The sequence below is a fragment of the Anastrepha obliqua genome, chromosome 3 (genome assembly GCF_027943255.1).
Source record: "Anastrepha obliqua isolate idAnaObli1 chromosome 3, idAnaObli1_1.0, whole genome shotgun sequence".
NCBI lineage: Eukaryota > Metazoa > Arthropoda > Insecta > Diptera > Tephritidae > Anastrepha > Anastrepha obliqua.
Window position 1 is genome coordinate 12,434,185 of NC_072894.1, and position 14,049 is coordinate 12,448,233.

General features: G+C 36.0%; 1 protein-coding gene across 1 annotated transcript in view; it reads right to left on the reverse strand.

Annotated features, from left to right (window-relative positions):
• Positions 1-1,315: 1,315 nt before the first annotated feature.
• Positions 1,316-14,049, reverse strand: part of LOC129240647 (dendritic arbor reduction protein 1) — a 124,411-nt gene continuing 111,677 nt past the window's right edge. Inside the window, exon 6 of the mRNA XM_054876573.1 lies at positions 1,316-1,513. Within this exon, the coding sequence (XP_054732548.1) occupies positions 1,326-1,513 (188 nt within the window). The 3' untranslated portion in view covers positions 1,316-1,325. The remainder of the gene's footprint in view (positions 1,514-14,049) is intronic.

Genomic DNA, 14,049 nt, shown 5'->3' on the forward strand with positions numbered 1-14,049 from the left:
GTATGCACACAAGTAATGGGTGTATAGTAGTTTACATATTATGAACAATGTTCTACAGAAATGAATGATTTGCATTTTCAATAATTGATATAATTTACAACTAACAAAATTGCAATGCGCTTCGTTTTAAAATTATATATATCTTTATTGATTAGCGCTTTTAAGTGCACTCTATGAATTTATTAACTTCTTTGTTTCGGCGCTTTATGTACTAGAGAATGGAACGTATACGCAAATATTTTAGCTTAGAAGAAAGGATTTTTGGAGCAGTTGGTCATAGTGCATTTTTCTTGCTTACTTTCTCTCACAATAAACTATCTTTTAAGGTTTGTTGTACTTTGCAAACCCATTAGAAATCTTGTTCAAGTTTTTTCACTTAACTTAAAGTATCGTAATTTGTTTTATGCATAGCGTTTAGTGTAATAAGGATGCTTTAAGGACTTTTTATGTTCACTAAGGTCTGGGATTAGCTCACAGTTTCACGTTCGGTTAGTAACTATAGCAAAATGTATGTATTTTTAAGAACTAGATTACAAATAAAGAGCCTAATTTTACTTATGTAAATTGGAAATGTGTTGGACAGTGCGTCAACATCGGACACTTCGGAAAGAAAGAATAATACAAACAAGGCAAACTTAAAAACTTGTACAAGAACAAATAACAACTACTACTGCTTTAGGAGGTACACATATAGGCTTAACTTTTAAAATTTAACTAAAGGTAGGATAAACGAAACTTTCGTATGCATTGCTTCGACTAACACACGCAAATAAGTTGCATACAAATGTGTCGATTACGTATGTGTGTATGTTTGTATGTATGTATATATGTATGTCTAGCGTAATTACAAAATTGTTCATGAACAACTTAATATTATAAGGCTTTCGGTTGCTTAGAAATTTAATTTATTATTCACTTATTTGCGTTTCATTTTTTCTTTTTTATTCATTTTTAACTGAAAAACTTGTTTAATAATAATAAAGGTTCAATTGAGGCATTGGCGGCGGTGTTGGTTTGATTTGATTGCATTCATATCATTTCAATAAAATAATTTATATGTATTTTTCATTTATTTTATTTATGTATTTTGCATCAATAATAATAACTAAAGTCCTTTGGATTTGTTTGTGTTCGTTCTTGTTTGATTTGTGTTTTTTTTGTATTTTTTTTTTTCTTATGTTTCTCTATGTTCATATTTATTTTTCATATTATATATATTTTTGCTAATAACTTCATTTAAGATACTTAATCGCTAATAGTTGCTTGTTGTTGTGTTTTTTTTTTTTTTGTTTTTGATTTTCACTTGCACTCCCTTACATTTCGCATTATTTATTTTTGGGCAAATGTCGTTTCATATGCAGTGCCAAGTGATCGGAACGCGCAAAGCTGCGCTCGCAGACAACACATTTGAAGGGTTTGGCGCCGGTATGTTTGCGATAGTGACGCGTCAGTTCGTCGGAGCGCGCAAAACGCCATTCACACTCGGGCCATTGGCAGGTGTAGGGCTTCTCGCCTGAAATGAGAGAGAGGAAAAAAGTTGTTTTTAAAATATTTGTAACAAAAACAGCAAATTATTAGCAAGAAGTACGCATATATGCGCATTTGAATTCATAGAGTGTTGGGCGACATACAAACTTTAAGGTATTTATATTGCAATAGAACGCCTAACATTCTGCTGAAATAATTAAAAAAAAGGGGTTGTCTGTAAAGCCGATTTACTGATGATAGTTTAACGTGACAACGTCATAAGAAAATACTGATGGAATGGTTGCATTTTTCAAAAGAAAATTTTCATTTTATTTGTTTTATAGATATTTTGTATGGATATAGAGAAGGAGGTAAATGGAATCGTAATGGAATTGATCCAGTTACATTTACACAAACGTGAAAAGTGACAGAACATTTATCAAATTCATGAAAGATATCTTCAATTTCGATTGTGCATCAGACGTTAATAAGTCAACAACACTAAGATGCACCATCATCGATTTGACTTTTTCAAGACACATTACACTTGAAACACTCCCTTTCATTTCCTACTTTTCCTATCATCGTCCTATTCTCAACAGAGAAATGGTTCATTACCATGCATACAGGAAGAAGGCATATGCAAATACAAATATGTGAATTTATGTATATGCATATGCGCATATACATACATATGTATATATGCTCACTCAAGTAGGAGAGAGCCAGATGTCGAACGTTGCCGAACGCGGGGGCCGACTGTGCCTCTTTGTCGTTCGTTCCGCGCTATCGGTTTTAGTTCAAGCAAGGTAACGACGCATGAGCAAGATAACGACGATTGAGCAAGATAACGACACATTTTTTCGTGCGTGCAGCCGGCTAAATCGAATTATAATACGTTATCACGTCAAAAAACTTATTTCTCAAATGAAACCGGCAAAAATTTGGGGAAGGCAAAAAAATAGAAAATTCGATGCATGCTCTAGTACCACTACGACGCAGGTGAGAGAAGTTAAAACAAGTGGCAAAAAAATGTACCCTTTTTATGAACTCAAAATAGTATCGGAATGCGCAACAAAGAGTCATGTAAATCGTCGTATCGGACCGGCACACATAGGAGTATATGTATGAAAAAGCCGGTCATAAGTCGAAAAAAAATATGTCTAATCTCATCACAGAAACACTCTTCTTGAAGGTAGATAATCGGTTTATCAAATAACAGACAGACGCCAGAATTTTCACAGTTTGGTGCCTGAACATTGTTCATTGGAACCTAGTCATTGTTTTAGCCATACTACTTTGTTCTCGTCAATCTTATATTTCCATAATGTGTAATGGTTAACTGTGCTCCTGTTTTGTGAAGACTGCACTGTTCATGTCAAGATTGCACTCCAAGTGAGGATTTTTAAGTCCTAGTAAAAAGTATTTCTTTTTTACTAAAATTTAGCAAACAATAGTATTTTTAAATAGGTGTCAGACCTTGTCAAGTAAAATAGTTAGTGTGATCATAACATTTGGACCCTTGTCAAATATAAACGCTAATAAAATTGTCCCCGCATGTTCACAATTTTTTTTTCTCAGTTCTAAAAGTATGCACTGCAAAAACAGGTTTCTTGGCGAAAATCACTTGTTCACTTGAGTTCACTCGTACCTGTGAGATTGATTGTGTCAATTAATGGAAAATTCATAAGATTGTTTGGCAAAATCCAAAACAAGTTCAGTAAAACTTTGTCGACCTATCCGAGCAAGATTTATCCATGAAATAAAAGATGTGACAAAAGAAGAAATCGTCTGCATTGAAGAAGAACTCGAAGAACCGATAGTAAATTCCCTAATGGAGCTATTTAAATAAAGCACACTTTACTGCTTACTATGGCAGACGGAAAAGTCTGCAACGCAGCTACAGACACAAGATCCAATATAAGGTGCTAACTTCGAAAGATTTTAATAAGCTGAAGAAAACAACTCAGATAAATAACGAGGCACTCAAATTTGGCCTCTCGATCATCCATGCTAGAATTCGTTTCTTCGAGTACCTATTGCATTTATCGTATAAGCTAACATTAAAAAAATGGCAAGCACGATCAAAAGAAGCGAAAAAAATACTGCGGGAAACCAAAGAAAAATTTCAAACACTTTTCAGAGAGGAAATGGGTCTCCTTGTTGACATCCCGAAAGCCGGTTATGGTAACACCAACGATGGCAAGACGTCAAGAAAATTTTTTGAAAACCGAGAAACCTCTTCTCCGATCACTGGAATCAATCAAAAGCTTATGGAGTAATTAAGAGTTATTTTAGAAGTTATTTCAAGCGGCTACGGTGTAGATCCTGCTAAGTTTGATAGATATGCACAAATTACAGCAAAACTTTACACAGACTTGTATGACTGGCACCCAATGTCTTCTACACTCCATATGGTATTAATACACGGTGCCATGGTGATCACTCATGCCATTTTACCGATTGCACAGCTATCAGACGAGGCAGCCGAGACCAGAAATAAACACTTCCGAAAATCCGCCTGGATTTTTCCCGAAAATTTTCTAGAGTAGAGTGCAACAGAGATATGCTGAACAGGTTGCTACTGACCCATTCTTAAGCTGCGCTAGCAAAAAGAAAAATAAAAGAAAAGCCGTTTTCTGAAGAGGCAAAGAAACACCTGATTCCGGCTACACGGACAATGGACGAAGATTAAGTCACAGCTTATTCAAGTACTAGAAAAGAAAATCATAAACCATTAATTATATGCCATTTATCAATAACTTACAAAGTAAGTGTGAAATAGATATATTTTTTATTTAAATGATCATTTTTATTTAATTTTTTTTATTATTGTGAAAGATATTGCCATTATGATTCATAAACGTGTTTTATTAATAAATTTATTTGAAAAAACCACTTCATAATTTTGGCCGATTTTTCGACTGAAATACTCCTATGTGCGGCATGCGGGCACTTATTCCTTATTTCCCAGAAGTTGAAGATTATTCGGAAAACTATTCGGAATCATTTCCACAAAAACAATTGCAACTATGTTAATGTTGACGCAGCATAATCTTGGTTTAAGTTTTCTACTAGAAATTATGATTATGTAAATTTTAAAGGTTTATGAAAATTATTCCAAGTCTGGCAATCAACGAAATACCTTAAGTCACACAGTCCACCGCATTCTCATTCAACCGAAAAGTTCTAAAGCAACCGCCGGAATTCGCAATCCCGCATTTCCATAAATTTTTGGAAACCAAAGTAACCAAAAAAAAATAAAAAATAAAAACGAACAAAAATAATTTAACTGCGCAAAATTGTCAATCTACAAGTGTCGCCTCCATCAAAAGCGTTCAATCACACTAAGCGTGCGTTGGTCGCACGAGACATACCTACTTACGTACGTATGAAAATATATGCCATATGGACGGCTGTTTTGTCGCAACGTGCCAACTACGCGTGCCACAAAAGTCCGCACATATGCATGTACCTATGTACACCAAAGGTGCATATGTGCCAACACATGCATACATATTTATGCGCCTTCTTGATTGCTTGCGATTTTGCCTGGCGTTGTTGTTGATGGTGATGGCGGCTTTGGCAGCAGTCACACCGACTGACAACAATTCTTGCTAGAAATTTATGATTTGCTGTTATTTACCTGCGTACAATTGTCATAATTTAACATTTTTCATGCAACACATAACAACAACAACAAGAACAACAAGCCCAATCCTCATTGCATTAAGTTGCGGCAATCGGCCCGTACAAACACTTTGCATTTTTTCATTATTTTCTTGCCTTTGATGGTGGAGAACTGCCACAAATTACTGGTTGCATGTGAAATGCGTTCGTGGCAGATATGACAAGGAATGCCGCCGTGCACTCAGCGTACGTTTATGAGCTGACAAAACAAACGACCGCACAATAACCAACAATTGCAGTTGAGCACAAAACAAAAAAGGTTCACAAAACAAACAAAAAACCAAGAAAAAATAAATATTAATAAAACACGGAAAAGACTATGATTAGAACTGTAGTAGTAGTTACTGTCGAAAATTGCCATCAAACATCGAGACAGCCTGTCTGTCAAGTGGCACAATCAGTTGCGGAAAGCGCGATAGATCGGTATGCGAATGGAGGAAGGACGAGGTGAAGCGATGCATTGCTGTATAAGGCTGTCATCAACAACTGAAAGGTACAAATGTTAAAAATTCCAACCAAAAAAAAAAAAAAGAATTATTCATACTTGCGTGAATGGTACTTAGATTGCAAGAATGTTGTGACACGTCTCGCAGCTTAATTATTTTGAATTCTTGAAATTTCCCGCAAATTGAAATGGTAATCGCTAAGAAGCAAATATGCGCGCTTCCACAAGCGAATCTGTAGAGCGGGTAATGGGAATTTTGCAGATCGGCTGGTGTTTCTTCAAGTAGCGACGCACAGTGCAACATATTTGGAAGTGCAGAAAACTTGGTTAACTTAATAATTTAGATTAAGATTATTTTAAAAAAATATATTATTTTATTTTTATTTATTTTCTTGTTTTTAATTTTATTTTTATTTTTAGATTAGATTAGATTAGATTTGTGGGGGTTGGACAAGTCCAAGCACTCAGTGAGGGAACCATTGTACTACCCCCAGATAGATTTCAGTAGAAAGAATAGAGCGATAGGAAAGATAAAATGTGGGTGGTAAGACTGAAATACTAGTTTGAGGTCACTCTTCCACATTTCACACCTCCTGGATTCATTGATAAATCTTAAGAGAGCCGGAAGAGGAAGAGTGTGAACTTTATCCATACCCAGTATATCCAAACCCGATATTCTAAGTCTGATTCTGCAAAACGCCGGACAGCTACAGAGAAAATGCTCTGCAGTGTCGTCATTCCCAAGACAGGATAGGCATATCGGGCTGCCGACGACCCACATGGTAGCCATACGCTGACCACAGACGTTGTGCCCTGTGATTACATCCACCAGTACTCTCAGCTCCTTTCTGCTGAGTTTTAAGAGAAAGGTCGCTATTTTCCTGTATGGTTCTATCACAAAGCACTTGGCTACTCTGCACGAGTTCAACTCAGACCAACGACCTCTATGGGTAGACCTCATGAAGTCCTCAATCCACAGTTGAACCAATGCAGAATTGACAGCTAGAAAGGGTTCAGGGCCTAGTGGCATACTTGCAGGGCCTTTATATTTTTGTTTCACCCGTGACTCACTTTTTTAAATGTTGTTTCAAAGGCTCGATTTTTTCCTATTTTTACTTAAGGGTGTGCAAATTAAAAAAATCATGCAGCAAAATTTGAGTCAATACTAAAAATGGCTGCCTGACAAAGTTTTCAGTTTTCGATTTCTCACTAAGTATAATATTTACTACCTCAAACCATAAAAAAGAAATTCTTTATGCCAATTATATTGCAAAGTAAACCAAAAACTGGTATGTCTTTTTGGCTACATGAAAAGGTATAATACTTCAATTAAAAAAGTAACCGTAGGCGGATTCCTAACTCAGCTAGTGGAGGGTAAAATTTCTTAAAACCAAAAAAAAAAAAATATCCTGACGAAGACAAAAAATTCCCCAATTTAAACCTTTTTATTCATCATAATTTCTGATTGCCCCCACAACTTTACATACACAACTTTAAATATATTTTCAGCACAATACGGTGAAGCCTCGTATAACGAGCCTTGCTAGATCGAAAAATTTCTGTCATTGATAATAAAAAATTTTTTGGGACTGTTCGATTTGGAAATAAAATCTGAAAAAGAGGACACCTCTTTATAACAAATAAAAAAAATTGCAATTTTCATCGTATCAAAATTTTGATATGCTTGAGGTACAACGAAACTATAGATATAACGAAGAATTTGTTAAATCCTTTCCCCTTCTTTTAATCGCGGTTTCACTGTACACTCTAATTTCCTGCTTTTCAGTCAAAAAATATATAAAAAATATTTGAGAAAACTTTTTGGTTTAAGTTAAAGCACTCGCCTCATTAGAAATGGTGCTTTTTGGGTGATTCCTTAAAAGCGTGTAAAACGGAAGCGAAAAAAGATTTTTTATTTTTGTCTTCAGTTTTTAGTTACTTCATCTATTAATAAAAAGTAAACATTTTTTTGGCTTTATGACACCTGTGAGTCCCGGAATCCGCGTCGTCAGCGACATACCTTTTTTTGGAAAACCATTTTATGAAGGCCGACAACTTTTTAAACGAACCTCGTATGGCCAAAAGCAAATTTTTGTTTTTTAACAATAAATCAGGAAATAAAATACAGAAAACAAAAATAAAAAATCTTTCTTCGTTTCCAGTTTACACGCTCTTAAAGAAACACCCAAAAAACACCATTTCAAATGAGGCGCGGGTTGGTTTTGGTTTTTGTGATACAAGATTTCTTCTGTTTACTTTGTTTGAGTGGAATTAATTTGTAGTTCGCCTATGTTTGTTGGTTTTTTTTTTTTTTTTTTAATTTTTTTAATTTTTAATTTTTTAAATATAATTAATAATAAACATTTTATTACATCGTTTCTAATTATATTAAATATCCAAAAATGGTATGTTATAATAAAATGCTTATTGTTTTTATGTTTAAAAAATGTTGGCCAGTATAATTTTTTACTAAACTGAAAAAAGTTATGTCTTTGGTACCTGGCGGCCTTCGTTGTTTAAAAGGATTGTGCGCTTCTTGTATTCAGTAGGTCCCGGGCTCCATGCTCACTGTGCCCATGATGACAGACAAGATGATAGGAAAAGTTTTTCCTAATAGCGGTTGCCGCTCGGTAGATAATGGCAAATCTCAGAGTGTATTTCTGCCATAAAAAAGCACCTAATAAAAATCGTCTGCCGAACGGAGACTGCACTAGTTCTAGAGCAATCCCTCAATTTGTAGAACAACATCAAGACACACAAACCAATTGGAAGAGGAGCTAGGCCAAACTTCTAGAAAAGGATTTGCTGGGCACTTTTTTTTTAATAATTTTTAAAATCGCATGTCTCGAAAACGGTTCAATTTTGGACATCACTCTATATATAATATAACCAAATTTATCAGTAATGGCCTAGTAATTTCTTTAAATATCTAGGACGAATTTTCTGGTTACTCTGCATATATAAGCTCAAGTTTATATCTCTGAAACTAAGCCATTAACAATTACCGCTAAAATCGGCATTCAAACTATGAATTTGTGAAATTAATGAGTCTTCATTACAATGCAATTTTTAGTAAAAGCAGTCAGCTTTTTTTGTAAGCAGCGTAAGAACTTAGAGTTTTCAATTTGTACGCCAACACCAAGTTGCACACCGCAAATTGGAGTAGGAGCTTAGTCTTACCTGGAGCCGTGTTATTTATGTATGTTAGTAATATTTATACTAAAGCAGGTGCATCCACAGCACTATCGCTTGCTAATTGCGGCCTGGGTAGTTGAAATCTTCCACTAACTCCTTCGAATGAACTAACTTTTTTGGAATGAATTTTTTTTGTCTCGATATCTGCGATCAAATTAAGGGGGATGCCTGCTTTAGAGGGTTGACAAAATCGATTTTCTTCGTGGATTGTTTTGGGAAAGAAAGAAATATTCGATTGAAACGAAACTTTCAGGTTTTATTGCTATATATTTCAACAGTCTTCTCAAATTTTTTCATTAAAATATATGTCATATTATGCCGGTTACAAGCATAGTACCGAGGCGCCTCGAGTGTGCATGTGTCGTGCGGCGGGAAAGATGCAGGCCGCAATTTTCATTTCAAACCAAAAACCCAATAAAATTTTTATTTTAGTATAGTATAGCTTCTAGTTAAACCAAGCAAATTAAACAAAAAGTGAGAAATTCAACAATTTTTCGCTAATTAAAAAAAAAACCAATTCACTTTAGATTGTTTAAAAAGTTTAAGGGTTAATCATAACTTTTTTAAGGTTTTTTAGGTTCAACTAGAAAAGAATTTAATTGATCTTGTTTCGATAGCAGATTTAATTTCGTCCCTATCTTTTCCGCCAGTTAGGAAAAATTGTAAAAATAAAAAACCGAGGAATCGCGCATCAAAGTTTTTGTATATAAAAAATTCGCTCGTATACCTGCTCAACGCCTTGCTCACAATTTCTTCTGTAACTCCGAAAATATTTTGAATTTACTTCTGAAATTTTGAGGACACATTTTTTGATAGTTTGGGCAGACATTTATGCAAAAAAAAAATCGATTTTTAAAGCCTCTAAAGCAGACCCCCCCTTAACAGTAAGGCTGTAGATGGACAAAACTGATGTTACCTGTCATGTCGGACCTACTCTCACAGATCTTTTTGTCATTAAGTAGAAGGGAATGCAGGCAGCTAGTTGGACTAATGACTGGCCACTTTCTAGGCGAAGCATCTCAGCATCTCAGACAGTGCACTCTGCCCAGCATGTGAGAGAAGAATGAGACTACGTAATTTCTTCAAGAGCAAAATATAGGGTGGGCCATGTAAAATTTGCTTTTTGAATCGGCTATAAAAAAAAACTAATCAATATTTTTTCAAACTTTTTTTATTTTGAAGATGGAATATTGTCATTTATGAATGAAAAATAATATCGTTCAAATGACTCCCACGACTGACTTTACAGTAGGCCATTCGATCAACCCAATCTTTAAGCACATTTTCGATTGTTTGGGCTCCAATTTCATGGATGGCAACTTCGATTTCGAGTTTTAAAGCATCAATCGTCTCTGGATGGTTCGCATAGCATTTGTCCTTAACGGCTCTCCACAAAAAATAGTCCAACGGGCTTAAATCACAGCTCCGAGGCGGCCAATTGATATCAGAATTTCGGCTGATTATTCGGTTTTCAAAAACGGTAGCCAAAAGTTCGAGTGTAACTTTGGCAGTGTTACAAGTTGCACCGTCCTGTTGAAACCAGATGTCGTCCATGTCATCCTCTTCAATTTTTGGAAACAACTCGTTGAGCATGTCACGGTAACGCTCTCCATTCACTGTAACCGCGGCTTCTCGCTCATTCTCGAAAAAGATGGCCCGATGATACCGCCAGAGCAAAAACCGCACCAAACAGTGACTCGTTGTAGATGCATTTGCTTCTCTACAGTAACATGTGGATTCTCTGAGCCCCAAATCCGACAATTTTGCTTATTGACATAGCCACCGATGTAAAAAACAGAAAAGAAGAAGAAGACTCACCACTTTGGAAATAGGTTTTCAATATTTCCCAATTTTGTTCAAGCGTATAGCCTCCCGCAACCGTCATAGGCAAAGCTGTGACACCTTGCATTTATAGATTAGCATCAAAATTCAAGTCAACACAGTGGGCGCCTCGCTCGCCAGAGCACGTCTGCTGACACTGCGTCTAGTGCCTGGCACGCGTATCCGGTGCAATACAGCAACGTTGAAGCATCGTGCGTCCTGGGAAGCGCAAGGTTAGCGGGTTAAATATGCGAATACTTGACAACAGACACTTTTTCTAATACCGGAAATATGCGAATACTTTAGCGGATTAAGTTTAGAATTTAAGCGCAGTTTCAAGTTAGTTCTGAATTGTAAAAACACTTCTTTTGAGAAAGCAGGAGTAAATGGTACGAGAACTCTAAGCTCCAATTTCCGTTTCTTATTGCAGGCGAATGTGGTTGGCTGTCAACTTTAATTTTTTTTTGTGCTCCTACGAGGGAGCACCTTCATTTGCATAACAACAATTAGATGTTGCCGGTGATGATGCAAAAAAATCATTTTGGCCATAATTAAATAGTCGATATTTTGCTCAACACCACCGCAAGCAATGCACGTCGCTGCCAATAGCTGAGACCACCAAGACAAGTGCATTGCGAAAGATTTTGATACACAAACAAAAAAAATGACTGCGTGCAGCATAAGTCTGCCGAGGTATGGGTCAAATTGCTAATGCTTACCTATGATAATGCACGACATGTGCAGCATTGTGGCGCTTTCAACATGAGCTTTGTATTTTGTGCAATTACTTGTACGAGTACACACATACATACGTACCATTTTTCTTATTTCTTTTATACTCGCATTAACGCCTGTTGAAGCGCGCTTTAATTAAATTTGCGAAATCGACATTTAAATAACTGAAAACATCCATAAATCTATCATCACCGCAATACACAATTGCCACATGCATAGTGACGCTGGCGTGTGCATGCAACCTAAAGCATTTTACATATCGACATGCATACATTTGCGCTGATGCTAATTTATTTGGCGTCACCATTAGAGCGTTCGCATATCGCATGCAACAAAGCATACATGGGCACATACGTATCTACTTGTAGAAATGTACATACAGACGTGTGTGTTTATAATTTTTGTTTCACAAACTGCCACCAGGCTATTGACAGTTGTGCTGCAGCCACAATTTAACATTTATATTGCAAACTTTCTGCCTTTCTGCTACCCGCTGCCTAACCATTGGCCATTCTTCGCTACTGCTACACACATACACACACATACATAGACTTAGTCTATGCTCCTTGGCTTATGCTGCATTCTATTCTAACTGTATTGCACTTCAATATTTCTATCCGTCTGTCTATCTGTGGCACACGACATTTTTATGTCGACATTTGTGTTTCATTTGTGTTCGACAGTACGCGCATGCACTTCAATACTTACATATGTGAACGAGTGTTTTGTTTTTGCACATTTTGTGATTGTTTCGCCACGGCGGGATATGACTAATATGATTAATGTTGGCATTAGAATTAGAAGCTGTCATGCCAATAACGACATTTTACACAAGTTTTGATTGATTTGTGTTAACTTTTTGAAAAGTGTGTGTGTGATCGGGAATATACGTATCTATTTATTTTCTGAATGTACATACATACATTCACACATATATGTATATATGTATATGTTGAACTAAGAACTTAAGCGACAAACTTTGCGCTGCTCTGCGATTTAGTGTTTACAGCCATAGAAATGTGTTTACATGTTTCTGCATTTGTTGTTGTGTTCTTGCAGAACTTTATTAGTTGACAAGATGAATTGATTTTGAATTAGATTACGAAAGGCGTGTGAGTGATGGATTTACAATCAGACACCATAAAAAAGTGAGTGGATTTGCGAATTCAAAGCCACGTAATGGCTTAGATTGAATATGCGAAGTTGAATTTACGAAATTCATTTCAACTCCTTTTTTTAAATAAATGATAAAAAAGTTAGAACTTTAGATTTAAGTATGTATAAGTATATATAAAAGGGGTGGTTAAGTTTCAAGGGCCGGTGTTAATCTATATATGTATATAAAATTCAAATTATGTATGTATCTATAGATCGACTTGCGTCCTAAACGCATAAACCGATCGTAACCAAATTTGAAACACGAACTGGATACCTTACCGGGATGGTCATAGGCTAAAAAATATTTTGATATATATAGGAGGCGTGGCACCTCCCATGGAAATGGAGTTTTTAACAGTCCGTATTTCTGGAAGTATTTACGTTAGACTACTGAAATTTGGTAAGGGGTTATATGACATTAATCCTTACCACATCCACAAAAACTGCGTATAACTAAAGAGGGGGCGTGGCACCTCCCATGCAAATGGATTTTTTAACAGTCCGTATTTCTGGAAGTATTTACGTTAGACTACTGAAATTTGGTAAAGGGTTATATGACATTAATCCTTACTACATCCAGAAAAACTGCGTATAACGAAAAAGGGGGCGTGGCACCTCCCATGCAAATGTATTTTTTAACAGTCCGTATTTCTGGAAGTATTTACGTTAGACTACTGAAATTTGGTAAGGGGTTATATGACATTAATCCTTACCACATCCAGAAAAACTGCATATAACGAAAAAGGGGGCATGGCACCTCCCATACAACTGGAATTTTTAACAGTCCGTATTTCTGGAAGTATTTACGTTAGACTACTGAAATTTGGTAAGGGGTTATATGACATTAATCCTTACCACATCCAGAAAAACTGCATATAACGAAAAAGGGGGCATGGCACCTCCCATACAACTGGATTTTTTTATAGTCCATATCTCTGGAAGTATTTAGGCTAGACCAATGAAATTTGGGAAGGGGTTATATGAGGTTCATTCCTAACACCTCCAAGAAAACTGAGAAAAACGAAAAAGGGGGCTTGGCACGTCCCATATAAATGCAATTTTTCATTGTCCATATCTCCGGAAGTATTTGGGCTAGACAACTGAAATTCGGTAAGAGATTATATAAGGTTAATACCTAACACCTGCATGAAAACTGGTGATAGTTAGAAATGGGGCGTGACACCTCCTGTACAAATGGGATTTTTCATACTGCATATTACTGGACGCATTTATGGTAGAATACCAAAAATTGGTAAAAAGTTTAATGAAGTTAGTATTTAGTACTCCTAGAAAAAATATGAGCTTAGAGAAAAATGGGGGTTAGACCATTTGATATAGAAACGAATTTATATTATCAACGATAGAGGTATTGGTGAATTGAATGCAATCTCTTATTTGGAAAGCTTACCGCCGCAGATGAAGTGAATGCCTGCTTAAAATCGTCATACCTATGGGACTACGTTCAAAAATTGACTCTTTCTACAAATATGAGAGCACATTTGGGAGCAGATACTTCAGCAGAAATTTTTCTGAACAAC